Source organism: Electrona antarctica, assembly GCF_951216825.1.
Source record: "Electrona antarctica genome assembly, contig: scaffold_378, whole genome shotgun sequence".
Lineage (NCBI taxonomy): Eukaryota > Metazoa > Chordata > Actinopteri > Myctophiformes > Myctophidae > Electrona > Electrona antarctica.
This window is the reverse complement of record NW_027636956.1, coordinates 100,001-123,473: the sequence shown is the minus strand read 5'-3', so window position 1 is coordinate 123,473 and position 23,473 is coordinate 100,001. Positions and strand designations below refer to the sequence as shown.

Here is a 23,473-nt window from a genome sequence, read left to right as displayed (position 1 = left end):
ACAGTGGAACTGACTGCCACAAGAGGGCAGCAGTGTAGAATTTAACATTTGTCAATGCTCTGGTGTAGAATGTACATTAATCTGGTTTACAGTATAGGATAATTATCATTAATCTGGTTTACAGTATAGGATAATTATCATTAATCTGGTTTACAGTATAGGATAATTATCATTAATCTGGTGTACAGTATAGGATAATTATCATTAATCTGGTTTACAGTATAGGATAATTATCATTAATCTGGTGTACAGTATAGGATAATTATCATTAATCTGGTTTACAGTATAGGATAATTATCATTAATCTGGTGTACAGTATAGGATAATTATCATTAATCTGGTTTACAGTATAGGATAATTATCATTAATCTGGTTTACAGTATAGGCTAATTATCATTAATCTGGTGTACAGTATAGGATAATTATCATTAATCTGGTTTACAGTATAGGATAATTATCATTAATATGGTGTACAGTATAGGATAATTATCATTAATCTGGTTTACAGTATAGGATAATTATCATTAATCTGGTGTACAGTATAGGATAATTATCATTAATCTGGTTTACAGTATAGGATAATTATCATTAATCTGGTGTACAGTATAGGATAATTATCATTAATCTGGTTTACAGTATAGGATAATATAGGATAATTATCATTAATCTGGTTTACAGTATAGGATAATTATCATTAATCTGGTTTACAGTATAGGATAATTATCATTAATCTGGTTTACAGTATAGGATAATTATCATTAATCTGGTGTACAGTAGGATCATTAACATTAGGAAGGATATTTAACCAGTAGGATAATGTTATGCTACGGTAACCAGGATAAGGATATTTAACCAGTAGGATAATGTTATGCTACGGTAACCAGGATAAGGATATTTAACCAGTAGGATAATGTTATGCTACGGTAACCAGGATAAGGATATTTAACCAGTAGGATAATGTTATGCTACGTTAACCAGGATAAGGATATTTAACCAGTAGGATAATGTTATGCTACGGTAACCAGGATAAGGATATTTAACCAGTAGGATAATGTTATGCTACGGTAACCAGGATAAGGATATTTAACCAGTAGGATAATGTAACACTCTCTAGGTCGTCCTCAGACCATCGTCTCTTCCAGTCATCCTGGTTCTCCAAACATCCGACCAGCTCGTTGGTGCTTTGCGTTCCTGCGTCGTTCTTGAGTACGTCCACATATGTTAGTGTGGACGGTTTGCTGGCTGATGCCTTTAGGGCCTTTCAAACGGGAAGCCTGGATCAACACAGGTGAGGCGTGTGCACGAAACGAGCAACGCGTGCAACAAATTCACGGGACCGCGCTCACGTTAAATACGCTTGTGTCGTCGCACCGCGACTGCTCCCCAGTGCTCCGCGCGAAAACGCAGGTCTCGTTGAAAACGAACTATATTAGGCGCGTTAAATCGCTTCCCGTTTCAAAGGCCCTTTAGTCTCATTCTCCTGGCTGCTACTTCCTGGCTCACCCTCAGTATTCCCTCATACAGGGTATAGTTAGTAACATGTTGAGTTACTGAACGCAGCATTCTGGTGCTGCCAGACTAGACTAGACTTCTGCAGGGTTGGCTTCAGGGTCCATCATTCACTGCCGTCCAGGAGAACAGACTCTACCGTTGGCTTCAGGGTCCATCATTCACTGCCGTACAGGAGAACAGACTCTACCGTTGGCTTCAGGGTCCATCATTCACTGCCGTACAGGAGAACAGACTCTACCGTTGGCTTCAGGGTCCATCATTCACTGCCGTACAGGAGAACAGACTCTACCGTTGGCTTCAGGGTCCATCATTCACTGCCGTACAGGAGAACAGACTCTACCGTTGGCTTCAGGGTCCATCATTCACTGCCGTACAGGAGAACAGACTCTACCGTTGGCTTCAGGGTCCATCATTCACTGCCGTACAGGAGAACAGACTCTACCGTTGGCTTCAGGGTCCATCATTCACTGCCGTACAGGAGAACAGACTCTACCGTTGGCTTCAGGGTCCATCATTCACTGCCGTACAGGAGAACAGACTCTACCGTTGGCTTCAGGGTCCATCATTCACTGCCGTACAGGAGAACAGACTCTACCGTTGCGTAGAAGAAGGTAGGGGGAGGTCGGAGTTCCACACACTGGCCATGCCGTTCAGGGCCCTCCATGCCGTTCAGGGCCCTCCATGCCGTTCAGGGCCCTCCATGCCGTTCAGGGCCCTCCATGCCGTTCAGGGCCCTCCATGCCGTTTAGGGCCCTCCATGCAAGAGCCTTCCTCACTTTCAGATCCTGTTGGGTTGAGTTGACCCATGAGCCCAGGTACGCTACGGTAACCACGGTAACCAGGTACACTACGGTAACCACGGTAACCAGGTACACTACGGTAACCACGGTAACCAGGTACACTACGGTAACCACGGTAACCAGGTACGCTACGGTAACCACGGTAACCAGGTACGCTACGGTAACCACGGTAACCAGGTACGCTACGGTAACCACGGTAACCAGGTACACTACGGTAACCACGGTAACCAGGTACGCTACGGTAACCACGGTAACCAGGTACGCTACGGTAACCACGGTAACCAGGTACACTACGGTAACCACGGTAACCAGGTACGCTACGGTAACCAATCCCAGTGGAGTGGGATACGCTGCAGTTCTTTTTCAACAGAAAAAAAAGTTTAAAAAAAATAAAAATAAAAAAAAGCCAAAAACTAAACAGCAAAGAGAAAAAAATGTCTTGGCGGCTCAAAGCAGTCAGCACAGAGCGATCGCGGAACGTTAGCATCTTGGATTGTTAGCATGTTAGCACCTGTTCTCATGTGGTTCTCAAAGTGGGGTCCTTCAAGGGGTTCTAAACCAAATGGACCCTTAAGGCTCATTCATACAAACTCCAGTTTTAAATGATAACCTAAAGATGTGTCGGGATCCGCCGTGATAGCTGATCACCGCGGTGAGTGATGTCATATTGTAGTTTTATAAACCTTTATAATGCTACACGGCGGTGAGTGATGTCATGTTGTAGTTTTATAAACCTTTATAATGCTACACGGCGGTGAGTGATGTCATGTTGTAGTTTTATAAACCTTTATAATGCTACACGGCGGTGAGTGATGTCATGTTGTAGTTTTATAAACCTTTATAATGCTACACGGCGGTGAGTGATGTCATGTTGTAGTTTTATAAACCTTTATAATGCTACACGGCGGTGAGTGATGTCATGTTGTAGTTTGCGGTGAGTGATGTCATGTTGTAGTTTTATAAACCTTTATAATGCTACACGGCGGTGAGTGATGTCATGTTGTAGTTTTATAAACCTTTATAATGCTACACGGCGGTGAGTGATGTCATGTTGTAGTTTTATAAACCTTTGTAAAACTACACCGCGGTGAGTGATGTCATGTTGTAGTTTTATAAACCTTTATAAAACTACACCGCGGTGAGTGATGTCATGTTGTAGTTTTATAAACCTTTATAATACTACACCGCGGTGAGTGATGTCATGTTGTAGTTTTATAAACCTTTATAAAACTACACCGCGGTGAGTGATGTCATGTTGTAGTTTTATAAACCTTTATAATGCTACACGGCGGTGAGTGATGTCATGTTGTAGTTTTATAAACCTTTATAAAACTACACCGCGGTGAGTGATGTCATGTTGTAGTTTTATAAACCTTTATAAAACTACACCGCGGTGAGTGATGTCATGTTGTAGTTTTATAAACCTTTATAATACTACACCGCGGTGAGTGATGTCATGTTGTAGTTTTATAAACCTTTATAAAACTACACCGCGGTGAGTGATGTCATGTTGTAGTTTTATAAACCTTTATAATGCTACACGGCGGTGAGTGATGTCATGTTGTAGTTTTATAAACCTTTATAAAACTACAGTATGAATGAATGCGCCTCCACAGGTCTGTAACTCCTGTAAGCCTTTTTACAGCTGCTATGCAATAGCAAGCCGAGTCTATAGTCCATGTGCAAGCTAGTCCAGCTGGTTTTCTCATTGGCTGATGCATGTGCGCACTGCAAATATGTCCGTGCGGAAACAAACGACTCAGAACACAATAGTTCCTGCCTTGGAGAATTTTGGTTCCTACCTAAACTACTGCGCTGAAACGGACACAGAGGCAGTCATAGCGAGCGGACCCCCGCCGATAATAACAATAATGATAATGCAGCTGGTAATGAATTGATTTAATCAATTATTTTTTTATGCTCTGGAGCTCAGACGACGGTCTCCTTCAGCTCCTCCTCGTCCAGAGGGAGACGCAGGTCGACAGGAGGCGCACAATGATGATGCGGGAGGGAAAAAGGAGGCGCAGAATGGAGGAGGACCTCGCTGCTTAGCCGCACGGCAGGAGGACTGTCTGCCTCCTGCATAGCAGGAGTAGTTCCTCCCCTCTCCTGCATCGCCTCCTCCTCCTCTACAACGGGAGGAGTTCTTTCTGTGGCAGGAGTTTCTCCTTCCGAAGCAGGAGTTTCTCCTTCCGAAGCAGGAGTTTCTCCTGTGGCCTCCTGGCCGTCTCCGTAAAGCAGGTTGATCTTCTCGTAGATCAGCCCCTCCGTCTCTCTGTCTCCGCCTCCTCCTCCTCGCTCGCCCCCCTCTCTCTCTCGGTATTTGTACGAGGCCTGCTTGACGGTTCGTCTGAACAGATGCTTCCTGTACGCCCTCTGGATCACCACCACCGCCACCTCTTCCTGTTTCCTCCTCAGGGTGGAGCTGATTGGTTCGTACACCTGGAGGGGGACAACGTCATTGGTTCATTGATTGATTGTTTGTTTTAATGATAGATAATGCAAAACTATCGCGATGCAAAATGCAAAACGTTTCTCATCTTCATTTAAGCAAAATTACACGAGAGGGTGTTCTTTTTATCGCAGTGGTTTCCAAACCAAGGACCCCCAAATTGACACTAATCAGCCCATGGACCCCCATTTGAAATGATATGCCCCATAAGAGAATATCTTTACGGCTCTAGCAGTGATTCTCAACCAGTTTAATTTTAAGGACCCCCCAGTTTGACATGCATTAGTCTACGGACCCCACATTTAATGGCATTTCTATCTCTGGGACCCCCAATTTATATTGTAAAATTAATGTTAATTTAACTCTGAGAGTGTACAATGTACTCTCAGAGTTACAGACCCTTAATGACACTTATTAGCCCGAGGACCCCCAATTTAGAAGATATGCCAGGGACCCCCATAAGAGAAGATTCTCAGTGCCACTTTATATTTAATATAATTAGAGTCCTCGGCTTGATATATCTGGTTAGGATGCCTCTCGGGCGCCTCCCTAGGGAGGTCCTCGACGCACGTCCCACTGGGAGGAGACCCCGGGGCAGACCAAGGCGCAGTTGGAGGAAACACATCGACTCACTGGCCTTGGAACGTCTGGGAATCCCCCAGGAGGAAGTCACAGTCATGTTGCTCTGGAGAGGGAAGTCTGGAGCACTCTGGTGGAGCTGTTGCCCCCGCGACCCGACTACGGATAAGCGGTTGAAGATGGATGGATGGATGGATGGGCTTGATATGACCTTCTTGCTAATTGCAGGCATATCCTTCACGATGTGGAGGGCGTGTCTGGCTTGATTTCCTTCATTGCGAAAGAGCTTGCTCCTTGTGCAAGCTCTTTCGCAATGAAGGAATATTTGCCATATGATGTTGTCTATAATACTGTCTTGTTGTCCTGACTCCTGCCCATATGCTGCTGTATAAAATACGCTGATGTCTTGTACTCATACCTGACGAAGACCCGTCAGGGTCGAAATGTTGTACCTAAATAAAGTGTCCTGCTAGCAGAGACACAGTGTGGACAAGCCTTCTTTAAATAAAGTGTCCTGCTAGCAGAGACACAGAGTGGACAAGCCTTCTATAAATAAAGTGTCCTGCTAGCAGAGACACAGAGTGGACAAGCCTTCTATAAATAAAGTGTCCTGCTAGCAGAGACACAGAGTGGACAAGCCTTCTTTAAATAAAGTGTCCTGCTAGCAGAGACACAGAGTGGACAAGCCTTCTTTAACCCATTTTGGGCGGGAACCCCTTTTGGTGTTAGCATTATGTTATGCTTTAGCTATTGAAAAATAGCAGATCTACAAGCTCGTAGCGCGCCACCGAGTGGCGAGCTACGAGCTTGTAGGTCTGCTATTTTTGAAAAATCGAAGAACATAGCTTTTTCAGAAAACTGTCAGGATGTAGAAGACATTTTTAGAATCTGATCTCAGGTCAAAATGGGTTAAATAGAGTGTCCTGGGAGCAGAGACACAGTGTGGACAAGCCTTCTTTAAATAAAGAATAATAACCCTTATTAATAAGGTAATAAGACAAGCCTTCTTTATAACCCTTATTAATAAGGTAATAAGACAAGCCTTCTTTATAACCCTTATTAATAAGGTAATAAGGTAATAAGACAAGCCTTCTTTATAACCCTTATTAATAAGGTAATAAGGTAATAAGACAAGCCTTCTTTATAACCCTTATTAATAAGGTAATAAGGTAATAAGACAAGCCTTCTTTATAACCCTTATTAATAAGGTAATAAGGTAATAAGACAAGCCTTCTTTATAACCCTTATTAATAAGGTAATAAGGTAATAAGACAAGCCTTCTTTATAACCCTTATTAATAAGGTAATAAGACAAGCCTTCTTTATAACCCTTATTAATAAGGTAATAAGGTATACCTTAGAAGGATTGTTGGCCATGAACTTCTCCTCCATTTGCACCTTGAGAGCATCCATCTCCCCTGACTCCCCCAGTACCTGAAACACATACAATACAATACATTCAAATACAACACAATACATTATATATAAACCTTAAGAGCATCCATCTAGTAGTCAGAGCCAGTAGAATGTCCAGACAGTCTATTGTCTCCAGTTTACTGTTAATGAGAGCTGGCTCTCATCACCCTCTCCTCCTGAACACTGGTCTCCTCCTGGTCTGCTCCTGGTTGCTAAGCAGTATAGTAGCCCAGTATGGACCTCTCCTCCTGGTCTGTTTACTAAGCAGTATAGTAGCCCAGTATGGACCTCTCCTCCTGGTCTGTTTACTAAGCAGTATAGTAGCCCAGTATGGACCTCTCCTCCTGGTCTGTTTACTAAGCAGTATAGTAGCCCAGTATGGACCTCTCCTCCTGGTCTGTTTACTAAGCAGTATAGTAGCCCAGTATGGACCTCTCCTCCTGGTCTGCTCCTGGTTGCTAAGCAGTATAGTAGCCCAGTATGGACCTCTCCTCCTGGTCTGCTCCTGGTTGCTAAGCAGTATAGTAGCCCAGTATGGACCTCTCCTCCTGGTCTGCTCCTGGTTGCTAAGCAGTATAGTAGCCCAGTATGGACCTCTCCTCCTGGTCTGCTCCTGGTTGCTAAGCAGTATAGTAGCCCAGTATGGACCTCTCCTCCTGGTCTGCTCCTGGTTGCTAAGCAGTATAGTAGCCCAGTATGGACCTCTCCTCCTGGTCTACTCCTGGTTACTAAGCAGTATAGTAGCCCAGTATGGACCTCTCCTCCTGGTCTACTCCTGGTTACTAAGCAGTATAGTAGCCCAGTATGGTCCTCTCCTCCTGGTCTGCTCCTGGTTGCTAAGCAGTATAGTAGCCCAGTATGGACCTCTCCTCCTGGTCTACTCCTGGTTGCTAAGCAGTATAGTAGACCAGTATGGACCTCTCCTCCTGGTCTACTCCTGGTCTCCTCCTGGTCTACTCCTGTATAGTAGACCAGTATGGACCTCTCCTCCTGGTCTGCTCCTGGTATCCTCCTGGTCTCCTCCTGGTCTACTCCTGTATAGTAGCCCAGTATGGACCTCTCCTCCTGGTCTCCTCCTGGTCTCCTCCTGGTCTACTCCTGGTCTACTCCTGGTCTACTCCTGGTCTACTCCTGTATAGTAGCCCAGTATGGACCTCTCCTCCTGGTCTCCTCCTGGTCTCCTCCTGGTCTACTCCTGGTCTACTCCTGGTCTACTCCTGGTCTACTCCTGTATAGTAGCCCAGTATGGACCTCTCCTCCTGGTCTACTCCTGTATAGTAGCCCAGTATGGACCTCTCCTCCTGGTCTCCTCCTGGTCTCCTCCTGGTCTACTCCTGGTCTACTCCTGGTCTACTCCTGGTCTACTCCTGTATAGTAGCCCAGTATGGACCTCTCCTCCTGGTCTCCTCCTGGTCTCCTCCTGGTCTACTCCTGGTCTACTCCTGGTCTACTCCTGTATAGTAGCCCAGTATGGACCTCTCCTCCTGGTCTACTCCTGTATAGTAGCCCAGTATGGACCTCTCCTCCTGGTCTACTCCTGTATAGTAGCCCAGTATGGACCTCTCCTCCTGGTCTACTCCTGTATAGTAGCCCAGTATGGACCTCTCCTCCTGGTCTCCTCCTGGTCTCCTCCTGGTCTACTCCTGTATAGTAGCCCAGTATGGACCTCTCCTCCTGGTCTACTCCTGTATAGTAGCCCAGTATGGACCTCTCCTCCTGGTCTACTCCTGTATAGTAGCCCAGTATGGACCTCTCCTCCTGGTCTGCTCCTGTATAGTAGACCAGTATGGACCTCTCCTCCTGGTCTCCTCCTGGTCTACTCCTGTATAGTAGACCAGTATGGACCTCTCCTCCTGGTCTCCTCCTGGGTCTCCTCCTGGTCTCCTCCTGTATAGTAGACCAGTATGCCATGCAGGACTTTCCCTGTCTTCTCTTCGTCTCAAAATAGCTGTGCTACAAATCACTAGTAGTTAAGGGGATAATAGTAGTAGTAGTATTACCTCAGTAGTCAGGGCCAGTAGGATGTGTATATTACCTCAGTAGTCAGGGCCAGTAGGATGTGTATATTACCTCAGTAGTCAGGGCCAGTAGGATGTGTATATTACCTCAGTAGTCAGGGCCAGTAGGATGTGTATATTACCTCAGTAGTCAGGGCCAGTAGGATGTGTATATTACCTCAGTAGTCAGGGCCAGTAGGATGTGTATATTACCTCAGTAGTCAGGGCCAGTAGGATGTGTATATTACCTCAGTAGTCAGGGCCAATAGGATGTGTATATTACCTCAGTAGTCAGGGCCAATAGGATGTGTATATTACCTCAGTAGTCAGGGCCAGTAGGATGTGTATATTACCTCAGTAGTCAGGGCCAGTAGGATGTGTATATTACCTCAGTAGTCAGGGCCAGTAGGATGTGTATATTACCTCAGTAGTCAGGGCCAGTAGGATGTGTATATTACCTCAGTAGTCAGGGCCAATAGGATGTGTATATTACCTCAGTAGTCAGGGCCAATAGGATGTGTATATTACCTCAGTAGTCAGGGCCAGTAGGATGTGTATATTACCTCAGTAGTCAGGGCCAGTAGGATGTGTATATTACCTCAGTAGTCAGGGCCAGTAGGATGTGTATATTACCTCAGTAGTCAGGGCCAGTAGGATGTGTATATTACCTCAGTAGTCAGGGCCAGTAGGATGTGTATATTACCTCAGTAGTCAGGGCCAATAGGATGTGTATATTACCTCAGTAGTCAGGGCCAGTAGGATGTGTATATTACCTCAGTAGTCAGGGCCAGTAGGATGTGTATATTACCTCAGTAGTCAGGGCCAGTATGATGTGTATATTACCTCAGTAGTCAGGGCCAGTAGGATGTGTATATTACCTCAGTAGTCAGGGCCAGTAGGATGTGTATATTACCTCAGTAGTCAGGGCCAGTAGGATGTGTATATTACCTCAGTAGTCAGGGCCAGTAGGATGTGTATATTACCTCAGTAGTCAGGGCCAATAGGATGTGTATATTACCTCAGTAGTCAGGGCCAATAGGATGTGTATATTACCTCAGTAGTCAGGGCCAGTAGGATGTGTATATTACCTCAGTAGTCAGGGCCAATAGGATGTGTATATTACCTCAGTAGTCAGGGCCAGTAGGATGTGTATATTACCTCAGTAGTCAGGGCCAGTAGGATGTGTATATTACCTCAGTAGTCAGGGCCAATAGGATGTGTATATTACCTCAGTAGTCAGGGCCAGTAGGATGTGTATATTACCTCAGTAGTCAGGGCCAGTAGGATGTGTATATTACCTCAGTAGTCAGGGCCAATAGGATGTGTATATTACCTCAGTAGTCAGGGCCAGTAGGATGTGTATATTACCTCAGTAGTCAGGGCCAATAGGATGTGTATATTACCTCAGTAGTCAGGGCCAGTAGGATGTGTATATTACCTCAGTAGTCAGGGCCAGTAGGATGTGTATATTACCTCAGTAGTCAGGGCCAGTAGGATGTGTATATTACCTCAGTAGTCAGGGCCAATAGGATGTGTATATTACCTCAGTAGTCAGGGCCAATAGGATGTGTATATTACTTCAGTAGTCAGGGCCAGTAGGATGTGTATATTACCTCAGTAGTCAGGGCCAGTAGGATGTGTATATTACCTCAGTAGTCAGGGCCAGTATGATGTGTATATTACCTCAGTAGTCAGGGCCAGTAGGATGTGTATATTACCTCAGTAGTCAGGGCCAGTAGGATGTGTATATTACCTCAGTAGTCAGGGCCAGTAGGATGTGTATATTACCTCAGTAGTCAGGGCCAGTAGGATGTGTATATTACCTCAGTAGTCAGGGCCAGTAGGATGTGTATATTACCTCAGTAGTCAGGGCCAGTAGGATGTGTATATTACCTCAGTAGTCAGGGCCAATAGGATGTGTATATTACCTCAGTAGTCAGGGCCAGTAGGATGTGTATATTACCTCAGTAGTCAGGGCCAGTAGGATGTGTATATTACCTCAGTAGTCAGGGCCAATAGGATGTGTATATTACCTCAGTAGTCAGGGCCAGTAGGATGTGTATATTACCTCAGTAGTCAGGGCCAATAGGATGTGTATATTACCTCAGTAGTCAGGGCCAGTAGGATGTGTATATTACCTCAGTAGTCAGGGCCAGTAGGATGTGTATATTACCTCAGTAGTCAGGGCCAGTAGGATGTGTATATTACCTCAGTAGTCAGGGCCAATAGGATGTGTATATTACCTCAGTAGTCAGGGCCAATAGGATGTGTATATTACCTCAGTAGTCAGGGCCAGTAGGATGTGTATATTACCTCAGTAGTCAGGGCCAGTAGGATGTGTATATTACCTCAGTAGTCAGGGCCAATAGGATGTGTATATTACCTCAGTAGTCAGGGCCAGTAGGATGTGTATATTACCTCAGTAGTCAGGGCCAATAGGATGTGTATATTACCTCAGTAGTCAGGGCCAGTAGGATGTGTATATTACCTCAGTAGTCAGGGCCAATAGGATGTGTATATTACCTCAGTAGTCAGGGCCAGTAGGATGTGTATATTACCTCAGTAGTCAGGGCCAGTAGGATGTGTATATTACCTCAGTAGTCAGGGCCAGTAGGATGTGTATATTACCTCAGTAGTCAGGGCCAATAGGATGTGTATATTACCTCAGTAGTCAGGGCCAGCAGGATGTCCAGACAGTGGATCTTGTCTCCAGGGACCAGAGGTAAATCCATATGAATCAGTTTGATGGTGTTCGGTTTGGGAATTCTCAACGGATCCTTTAAGGTGTCACAGAAATGTGACAGCTCTCTGTAAACACAATGATAACATTTATCCTTTAAACAGAAACCTGACAGCTCTCTGTAAACACAATGATAACATATATCCTTTAACCAGAAACCTGACAGCTCTCTGTAAACACAATGATAACATATATCCTTTAACCAGAAACCTGACAGCTCTCTGTAAATATAAAATATATCCTTTAAACCTGACAGCTCTCTGCAAACATAAAATATATCCTTTAAACAGAAACCTGACAGCTCTATGTAAATATAAAATATATCCTTTACTCTGACAGCTCTCTGTAAACATAAAATATATCCTTTACTCTGACAGCTCTCTGTAAACATAAAATATGTCCTTTAAACCTGACAGCTCTCTGTAAATATAAAATATATCCTTTACTCTGACAGCTCTCTGTAAACATAAAATATATCCTTTACTCTGACAGCTCTCTGTAAACATAAAATATATCCTTTAAACCTGACAGCTTTCTGCAAACATAAAATATATCCTTTAAACAGAAACCTGACAGCTCTATGTAAATATAAAATATATCCTTTACTCTGACAGCTCTCTGTAAACATAAAATATGTCCTTTAAACCTGACAGCTCTCTGTAAATATAAAATATATCCTTTACTCTGACAGCTCTCTGTAAACATAAAATATATCCTTTAAACCTGACAGCTCTCTGTAAACATAAAATATATCCTTTAAACCTGACAGCTCTCTGTAAACATAAAATATATCCTTTAAACCTGACAGCTCTCTGTAAACATAAAAATATCCTTTAAACCTGACAGCTCTCTGTAAACATAAAATATATCCTTTAAACCTGACAGCTCTCTGTAAACATAAAATATATCCTTTACTCTGACAGCTCTCTGTAAACATAAAATATATCCTTTACTCTGACAGCTCTCTGTAAACATAAAATATATCCTTTACTCTGACAGCTCTCTGTAAACATAAAATATATCCTTTACTCTGACAGCTCTCTGTAAATATAAAATATATCCTTTACTCTGACAGCTCTCTGTAAATATAAAATCACACCCGTGTGAACTGAGTGGTGTAAGGTCTGTCTGACGTAATTAAATCAAGTCTGACGTAATGAAATCACACCCGGGTGTGATTTCATTACGTCATTACAACAGGGTGAACATAGCAACCATGCTCATTTTTTCTGCACAAAAAAGCCAGTTGTAGGAGTGGTTTACACCACTCAAAAATATATCCTTTACTCTGACAGCTCTCTGTAAACATAAAATATATCCTTTACTCTGACAGCTCTCTGTAAATATAAAATATATCCTTTACTCTGACAGCTCTCTGTAAACATAAAATATATCCTTTACTCTGACAGCTCTCTGTAAACATAAAATATATCCTTTACTCTGACAGCTCTCTGTAAATATAAAATATATCCTTTACTCTGACAGCTCTCTGTAAACATAAAATATATCCTTTAAACCTGACAGCTCTCTGTAAACATAAAATATATCCTTTACTCTGACAGCTCTCTGTAAACATAAAATATATCCTTAACTCTGACAGCTCTCTGTAAACATAAAATATATCCTTTACTCTGACAGCTCTCTGTAAACATAAAATATATCCTTTACTCTGACAGCTCTCTGTAAATATAAAATATATCCTTTACTCTGACAGCTCTCTGTAAACACAATGATAAAATATATCCTTTATTTAAGGTGTCACAGAAACCTGACAGCTCTTTGTAAACACAATGATAAAATACAAATGTAATGTAATGTGATTGATTGATTGATTACTTTATTCATTAACAGTATTTAAAAAGGTAAAATAATGCTAAAAGCACAATATAAAAAGGCCAAGCAAGGGCTTGTTTCCATTGTGGTCCTATGCACTCAATTAAGCAAGGGGCTCCTAAAAATTCGTACTGCGAACTACGTCACAAAGGGCGATCGGGCCTTCGCCATCCGAGCACCAAAGCTCTGGATTGAGCTTCCAGAAGTAATTCGCCTCACTGACTCCCTCACACGTTTTAAATCCTCACTGACTCCCTCACACGTTTTAAATCCCTATTAACCCATTTTGGGAGGGAACCCCTTTTGGTGTTAGCATTATGTTATGCTTTAGCTATTGAAAAATAGCAGATCTACAAGATCATAGCGCACCACTGGTCTGCTATTTTTGAAAGATTGACGAACCACTGACATAGAAACATAGCTTTTTCAGAAAAATACATTTTTAGAATCTGATCTCAGGTCAAAATGGGTTAAAGCATTCCTATAAATAACTGTTTTTGTTTTTCCTGCCTTTTACTGATTTTGTGTTATCTTGATTTGTTTAATGTTTGGGTATTTCTTGTTTATTATGTTACATCATGTTACTTATTTGTTTGTCTATTTTTCCATTGTGAATTTTCTCGTTATTATTCCTGTGCAGCACTTTGTGGCTCATGCCTAGAAAGGTGCTATATAAATAAAGTTATTATTAAATAAAAAATAAAGTAATTAATCAAGACATATAAAGACAAACAATAACAGCAGAAATCATCAATACTAGGAGCAGTACACGTATATTAACCCATTCGGTGGCGGGAACCCCTTTTGGTGTTTTAAACATTATGTTATGCTTTAGCTATTGAAAAATAGCAGATCTACAAGCTCATAGCGCGCCACCGAGTGGCCGACTGACATAGAAACATAGCTTTTTCAGAAAACTGTCATTTTCAAACAGACATTTTTAGAATCTGATCTCAGGTCAAAATGGGTTACATTACATTACATTACATTACATTACAGTCATTTAGCAGACGCTTTTATCCAAAGCGACTTACAATAAGTGTATTCAACATAGGTAGGGAACAAAAACTACTAATCACCAGAAGTCTTTAGTGCATTTTCTGCAAAAACAAGCAACCAAGAGTATACCTAGCGCTAAGGTAAAAGTGCAATATATCAGCTACCTATTTCCTTAAACAGATGAGACAAAATAGCTAAATCAAATGAGCATGAGCTAAAACAATTAAGTGTATCGACTAAACAAGATCCAATAAACAATACAACAATAGAAAACAAGCGTACAACTAGTTAACAACAAGTAGGTCAGGCAGAGAGGAAGGGTAGTGTTTCCTGAAGAGGTGGGTTAGCGGAACAACTGTTGTACTTTTACTTTATTCTGATCTCCGGCTGATCTCAGGTCATTTCTTTTAAACAGCTAGAAGACTTTACCAGATGAACCACCTCAGCTGGCTCCTTTCCAGGCGAAGAAGCAGCAACTCTTCTCACCCTATCTCTAAGGGAGATGAACTTCTCACCCTATCTCTAAGGGAGGTGAACTTCTCACCCTATCTCTAAGGGAGATGAACTTCTCACCCTATCTCTAAGGGAGGTGAACTTCTCACCCTGTCTCTAAGGGAGGTGAACTTCTCACCCTGTCTCTAAGGGAGGTGAACTTCTCACCCTGTCTCTAAGGGAGGTGAACTTCTCACCCTATCTCTAAGGGAGGTGAACTTCTCACCCTATCTCTAAGGGAGGTGAACTTCTCACCCTATCTCTAAGGGAGATGAACTTCTCACCCTATCTCTAAGGGAGGTGAACTTCTCACCCTATCTCTAAGGGAGGTGAACTTCTCACCCTATCTCTAAGGGAGATGAACTTCTCACCCTATCTCTAAGGGAGATGTCAGCCACCCGTCTGAGAAAACCCATTTAACCCATTTAAGCATTTGAAACAGACTTATAGCATGTCATGTAGACAGCACAATAATTGCATTGTATGTAGTCATAGCACTTCATAGTATATATGTACAGCATAGTATAGTATATATGTATAGTTTATATGTATAGTGTCCTTATATAGATATGTTCTAGTTACGTTCTTAGCTTACGCATGTTTCTTGATAAATGCATTTTATATATGTGATGTATTCCCATGCTTTTGTTCTTGCCTAATGTAAGTCGCTCTGGATTAAGAGCGTCTGCTAAATGCCTAAATTGTAAATTGTAATTGTAAATTGTAGCAGTGTAGTATTACTTGTATTCTATGAACTGCGAGGCGTCAGGGTCGAACTTCTCCCAGGTTTAGTATAGCATAGCGTAGCGTAGCCTAGCGTAGCCTAGCGTAGCATAGCCTAGCGTAGTGTAGTGTAGTATTACTTGTATTCTATGAACTGCGAGGCGTCAGGATCGAACTTCTCCCAGGTCTCGTAGAACATCTCGAAGTCGTCTTCACACAGCGGGTCGGCGCTCTCCTCCGTCGCCACGTTGAAGTTCTCCAAGATGATGGCGATGTACATGTTCACGACCACCAGGAACGACACGATGACGTAGGTACAGAAGAACATGATGCCGATGCCCGGGTTACCACAGTCACCTGTAACACACAGCGCCCGGGTTACCACAGTCACCTGTAACACACAGCGCCCGGGTTACCACAGTAACCCGGAGATATACGAACACACAGCGCCCAGGTTACCACAGTCACCTGTAACACACAGCGCCCGGGTTACCACAGTCACCTGTAACACACAGCGCCCAGGTTACCACAGTAACCCGGAGATATACGAACACACAGCGCCCGGGTTACCACAGTCACCTGTAACACACAGCGCCCGGGTTACCACAGTAACCTGTAACACACAGCGCCCGGGTTACCACAGTAACCTGTAACACACAGCGCCTGGGTTACCACAGTCACCTGTAACACACAGCACCCGGATTACCACAGTCACCTGTAACAAACAGCGCCCGGGTTACCACAGTAACCTATATCACACAACGCCCAGGTTACCACATTCACCTGTAACACACAGCGCCCGGGTTACCACAGTCACCTGTATCACACAACGGCCGGGTTACCACATTCACCTGTAACACACAATGCCCGGGTTACCACATTCACCTGTAACACACAGCGCCCGGGTTACCACAGTCACCTGTATCACACAGCGCCCGGGTTACCACATTCACCTGTAACACACAACGGGATCTGGGTTCTCCAGGTCACTGACCTTTGACATCGGTCCCTGGGTTCTCCAGGTGGGGGTCACAGTCGGGGGGGGAGGTGTTCATGATGGGGCTCAGCAGTCCATCCCAACCGGCTGATGTGGTGATCATGAAGAGACAGATGATACTGTAACACACAGCACCATGGTTATTATATAACTGTAACACTTAAACCAACGCACCTGTTTCTGAACGTCTACTTTAACCAACGCACCTGTTTCTGAACGTCTACTTTAACCAACGCACCTGTTTCTGAGGGACTACTTTAATCAACGCACCTGTTTCTGAGCGACTACTTTAACCAACGCACCTGTTTCTGAACGACTACTTTAACCAACGCACCTGTTTCTGAGCGACTACTTTAACCAACGCACCTGTTTCTGAGCGACTACTTTAATCAACGCACCTGTTTCTGAGCGACTACTTTAACCAACGCACCTGTTTCTGAACGACTACTTTAACCAACGCACCTGTTTCTGAGGGACTACTTTAACCAACGCACCTGTTTCTGAGCGACTACTTTAACCAACGCACCTGTTTCTGAACGACTACTTTAACCAACGCACCTGTTTCTGAACGACTACTTTAACCAACGCACCTGTTTCTGAGGGACTACTTTAACCAACGCACCTGTTTCTGAGGGACTACTTTAACCAACGCACCTGTTTCTGAGCGACTACTTTAACCAACGCACCTGTTTCTGAACGACTACTTTAACCAACGCACCTGTTTCTGAACGACTACTTTAACCAACGCACCTGTTTCTGAACGACTACTTTAACCAACGCACCTGTTTCTGAACGACTACTTTAACCAACGCACCTGTTTCTGAGGGACTACTTTAACCAACGCACCTGTTTCTGAGGGACTACTTTAACCAACGCACCTGTTTCTGAACGACTACTTTAACCAACGCACCTGTTTCTGAACGACTACTTTAACCAACGCACCTGTTTCTGAACGACTACTTTAACCAACGCACCTGTTTCTGAACGACTACTTTAACCAACGCACCTGTTTCTGAGGGACTACTTTAACCAACGCACCTGTTTCTGAACGACTACTTTAACCAACGCACCTGTTTCTGAGCGACTACTTTAACCAACGCACCTGTTTCTGAGGGACTACTTTAACCAACGCACCTGTTTCTGAGCGACTACTTTAACCAACGCACCTGTTTCTGAACGTCTACTTTAACCAACGCACCTGTTTCTGAACGACTACTTTAACCAACACACCTGTTTCTGAGCGACTACTTTAACCAACGCACCTGTTTCTGAGCGACTACTTTAACCAACGCACCTGTTTCTGAACGTCTACTTTAACCAACGCACCTGTTTCTGAACGTCTACTTTAACCAACGCACCTGTTTCTGAACGTCTACTTTAACCAACGCACCTGTTTCTGAACGTCTACTTTAACCAACACACCTGTTTCTGAGCGACTACTTTAACCAACGCACCTGTTTCTGAGCGACTACTTTAACCAACGCACCTGTTTCTGAACGACTACTTTAACCAACGCACCTGTTTCTGAACGACTACTTTAACCAACGCACCTGTTTCTGAGGGACTACTTTAACCAACGCACCTGTTTCTGAACGTCTACTTTAACCAACGCACCTGTTTCTGAACGACTACTTTAACCAACGCACCTGTTTCTGAGGGACTACTTTAACCAACGCACCTGTTTCTGAACGTCTACTTTAACCAACGCACCTGTTTCTGAACGTCTACTTTAACCAACACACCTGTTTCTGAGCGACTACTTTAACCAACGCACCTGTTTCTGAGCGACTACTTTAACCAACGCACCTGTTTCTGAACGACTACTTTAACCAACGCACCTGTTTCTGAACGACTACTTTAACCAACGCACCTGTTTCTGAGGGACTACTTTAACCAACGCACCTGTTTCTGAACGTCTACTTTAACCAACGCACCTGTTTCTGAACGACTACTTTAACCAACACACCTGTTTCTGAGCGACTACTTTAACCAACGCACCTGTTTCTGAGCGACTACTTTAACCAACGCACCTGTTTCTGAACGTCTACTTTAACCAACGCACCTGTTTCTGAACGTCTACTTTAACCAACGCACCTGTTTCTGAACGTCTACTTTAACCAACACACCTGTTTCTGAGCGACTACTTTAACCAACGCACCTGTTTCTGAGCGACTACTTTAACCAACGCACCTGTTTCTGAACGACTACTTTAACCAACGCACCTGTTTCTGAACGACTACTTTAACCAACGCACCTGTTTCTGAACGTCTACTTTAACCAACACACCTGTTTCTGAACGACTACTTTAACCAACGCACCTGTTTCTGAACGTCTACTTTAACCAACGCACCTGTTTCTGAACGACTACTTTAACCAACGCACCTGTTTCTGAACGACTACTTTAACCAACGCACCTGTTTCTGAACGTCTACTTTAACCAACGCACCTGTTTCTGAACGACTACTTTAACCAACGCACCTGTTTCTGAACGACTACTTTAACCAACGCACCTGTTTCTGAACGTCTACTTTAATCAACGCACCTGTTTCTGAGCGACTACTTTAACCAACGCACCTGTTTCTGAACGTCTACTTTAACCAACGCACCTGTTTCTGAACGTCTACTTTAACCAACGCACCTGTTTCTGAACGACTACTTTAACCAACGCACCTGTTTCTGAACGTCTACTTTAATCAACGCACCTGTTTCTGAGCGACTACTTTAACCAACGCACCTGTTTCTGAACGACTACTTTAACCAACGCACCTGTTTCTGAACGTCTACTTTAACCAACGCACCTGTTTCTGAACGACTACTTTAACCAACGCACCTGTTTCTGAGCGACTACTTTAATCAACGCACCTGTTTCTGAACGTCTACTTTAACCAACGCACCTGTTTCTGAACGACTACTTTAACCAACGCACCTGTTTCTGAACGTCTACTTTAATCAACGCACCTGTTTCTGAACGTCTACTTTAACCAACGCACCTGTTTCTGAACGTCTACTTTAACCAACGCACCTGTTTCTGAACGTCTACTTTAACCAACGCACCTGTTTCTGAGCGACTACTTTAACCAACGCACCTGTTTCTGAACGACTACTTTAACCAACGCACCTGTTTCTGAACGTCTACTTTAACCAACGCACCTGTTTCTGAACGTCTACTTTAACCAACGCACCTGTTTCTGAACGTCTACTTTAACCAACGCACCTGTTTCTGAACGTCTACTTTAACCAACGCACCTGTTTCTGAACGACTACTTTAATCAACGCACCTGTTTCTGAACGACTACTTTAACCAACGCACCTGTTTCTGAACGACTACTTTAATCAACGCACCTGTTTCTGAACGACTACTTTAATCAACGCACCTGTTTCTGAACGACTACTTTAACCAACGCACCTGTTTCTGAACGTCTACTTTAACCAACGCACCTGTTTCTGAACGTCTACTTTAATCAACGCACCTGTTTCTGAACGACTACTTTAACCAACGCACCTGTTTCTGAACGACTACTTTAACCAACGCACCTGTTTCTGAACGTCTACTTTAACCAACGCACCTGTTTCTGAACGTCTACTTTAACCAACGCACCTGTTTCTGAACGTCTACTTTAATCAACGCACCTGTTTCTGAACGTCTACTTTAACCAACGCACCTGTTTCTGAACGTCTACTTTAACCAACGCACCTGTTTCTGAACGTCTACTTTAACCAACGCACCTGTTTCTGAACGTCTACTTTAACCAACGCACCTGTTTCTGAACGTCTACTTTAACCAACGCACCTGTTTCTGAACGTCTACTTTAACCAACGCACCTGTTTCTGAACGTCTACTTTAACCAACGCACCTGTTTCTGAACGTCTACTTTAATCAACGCACCTGTTTCTGAACGACTACTTTAACCAACGCACCTGTTTCTGAACGACTACTTTAACCAACGCACCTGTTTCTGAACGTCTACTTTAACCAACGCACCTGTTTCTGAACGTCTACTTTAACCAACGCACCTGTTTCTGAACGTCTACTTTAACCAACGCACCTGTTTCTGAACGTCTACTTTAACCAACGCACCTGTTTCTGAACGTCTACTTTAACCAACGCACCTGTTTCTGAACGTCTACTTTAACCAACGCACCTGTTTCTGAACGTCTACTTTAATCAACGCACCTGTTTCTGAACGTCTACTTTAACCAACGCACCTGTTTCTGAACGTCTACTTTAACCAACGCACCTGTTTCTGAACGTCTACTTTAACCAACGCACCTGTTTCTGAACGTCTACTTTAACCAACGCACCTGTTTCTGAACGTCTACTTTAACCAACGCACCTGTTTCTGAACGTCTACTTTAACCAACGCACCTGTTTCTGAACGTCTACTTTAACCAACGCACCTGTTTCTGAACGTCTACTTTAATCAACGCACCTGTTTCTGAACGACTACTTTAACCAACGCACCTGTTTCTGAACGACTACTTTAACCAACGCACCTGTTTCTGAACGTCTACTTTAACCAACGCACCTGTTTCTGAACGTCTACTTTAACCAACGCACCTGTTTCTGAACGTCTACTTTAACCAACGCACCTGTTTCTGAACGTCTACTTTAACCAACGCACCTGTTTCTGAACGTCTACTTTAACCAACGCACCTGTTTCTGAACGTCTACTTTAACCAACGCACCTGTTTCTGAACGTCTACTTTAATCAACGCACCTGTTTCTGAACGACTACTTTAACCAACGCACCTGTTTCTGAACGACTACTTTAACCAACGCACCTGTTTCTGAACGTCTACTTTAACCAACGCACCTGTTTCTGAACGTCTACTTTAACCAACGCACCTGTTTCTGAACGTCTACTTTAACCAACGCACCTGTTTCTGAACGTCTACTTTAATCAACGCACCTGTTTCTGAACGACTACTTTAACCAACGCACCTGTTTCTGAACGACTACTTTAACCAACGCACCTGTTTCTGAACGTCTACTTTAATCAACGCACCTGTTTCTGAACGTCTACTTTAACCAACGCACCTGTTTCTGAACGTCTACTTTAACCAACGCACCTGTTTCTGAACGTCTACTTTAACCAACGCACCTGTTTCTGAACGTCTACTTTAATCAACGCACCTGTTTCTGAACGACTACTTTAACCAACGCACCTGTTTCTGAACGACTACTTTAACCAACGCACCTGTTTCTGAGGGACTACTTTAACCAACGCACCTGTTTCTGAACGACTACTTTAACCAACGCACCTGTTTCTGAACGTCTACTTTAACCAACGCACCTGTTTCTGAACGTCTACTTTAACCAACGCACCTGTTTCTGAACGTCTACTTTAACCAACGCACCTGTTTCTGAACGTCTACTTTAATCAACGCACCTGTTTCTGAACGACTACTTTAACCAACGCACCTGTTTCTGAACGACTACTTTAACCAACGCACCTGTTTCTGAACGTCTACTTTAATCAACGCACCTGTTTCTGAACGTCTACTTTAACCAACGCACCTGTTTCTGAACGTCTACTTTAACCAACGCACCTGTTTCTGAACGTCTACTTTAACCAACGCACCTGTTTCTGAACGTCTACTTTAACCAACGCACCTGTTTCTGAACGTCTACTTTAACCAACGCACCTGTTTCTGAGGGACTACTTTAACCAACGCACCTGTTTCTGAACGACTACTTTAACCAACGCACCTGTTTCTGAACGACTACTTTAACCAACGCACCTGTTTCTGAGCGACTACTTTAACCAACGCACCTGTTTCTGAACGTCTACTTTAATCAACGCACCTGTTTCTGAGCGACTACTTTAACCAACGCACCTGTTTCTGAACGTCTGCTTTAACCAACGCACCTGTTTCTGAACGTCTACTTTAACCAACGCACCTGTTTCTGAACGTCTACTTTAACCAACACACCTGTTTCTGAACGTCTACTTTAACCAACGCACCTGTTTCTGAACGACTACTTTAACCAACGCACCTGTTTCTGAACGTCTACTTTAACCAACGCACCTGTTTCTGAACGACTACTTTAACCAACGCACCTGTTTCTGAACGTCTACTTTAATCAACGCACCTGTTTCTGAACGTCTACTTTAATCAACGCACCTGTTTCTGAACGTCTACTTTAACCAACGCACCTGTTTCTGAACGTCTACTTTAACCAACGCACCTGTTTCTGAACGACTACTTTAACCAACGCACCTGTTTCTGAACGTCTACTTTAACCAACGCACCTGTTTCTGAACGTCTACTTTAACCAACGCACCTGTTTCTGAACGTCTACTTTAACCAACGCACCTGTTTCTGAACGTCTACTTTAACCAACGCACCTGTTTCTGAACGTCTACTTTAACCAACACACCTGTTTCTGAACGTCTACTTTAACCAACGCACCTGTTTCTGAACGTCTACTTTAACCAACACACCTGTTTCTGAACGTCTACTTTAACCAACGCACCTGTTTCTGAACGTCTACTTTAACCAACGCACCTGTTTCTGAACGTCTACTTTAACCAACGCACCTGTTTCTGAACGTCTACTTTAACCAACGCACCTGTTTCTGAACGTCTACTTTAACCAACACACCTGTTTCTGAACGTCTACTTTAACCAACGCACCTGTTTCTGAACGTCTACTTTAACCAACACACCTGTTTCTGAACGTCTACTTTAACCAACACACCTGTTTCTGAACGTCTACTTTAACCAACACACCTGTTTCTGAACGTCTACTTTAACCAACGCACCTGTTTCTGAACGACTACTTTAACCAACGCACCTGTTTCTGAACGTCTACTTTAACCAACGCACCTGTTTCTGAACGTCTACTTTAACCAACGCACCTGTTTCTGAACGTCTACTTTAACCAACACACCTGTTTCTGAACGTCTACTTTAACCAACGCACCTGTTTCT

General features: G+C 43.5%; 1 protein-coding gene across 1 annotated transcript in view; it reads right to left on the bottom strand.

Moving 5' to 3' along the window:
- Positions 1-4,241: 4,241 nt before the first annotated feature.
- The window catches only part of LOC306919604 (sodium channel protein type 4 subunit alpha B-like), a gene marked incomplete at both ends in the record, with an annotated part of 104,814 nt that continues 85,582 nt past the window's right edge, over positions 4,242-23,473 (bottom strand). The window contains 5 exons of the mRNA XM_079532363.1: positions 4,242-4,754; positions 6,699-6,776; positions 11,419-11,563; positions 15,683-15,899; positions 16,537-16,658. Coding sequence (XP_079388489.1) covers positions 4,242-4,754; positions 6,699-6,776; positions 11,419-11,563; positions 15,683-15,899; positions 16,537-16,658 — 1,075 coding nt within the window. The remainder of the gene's footprint in view (positions 4,755-6,698; positions 6,777-11,418; positions 11,564-15,682; positions 15,900-16,536; positions 16,659-23,473) is intronic.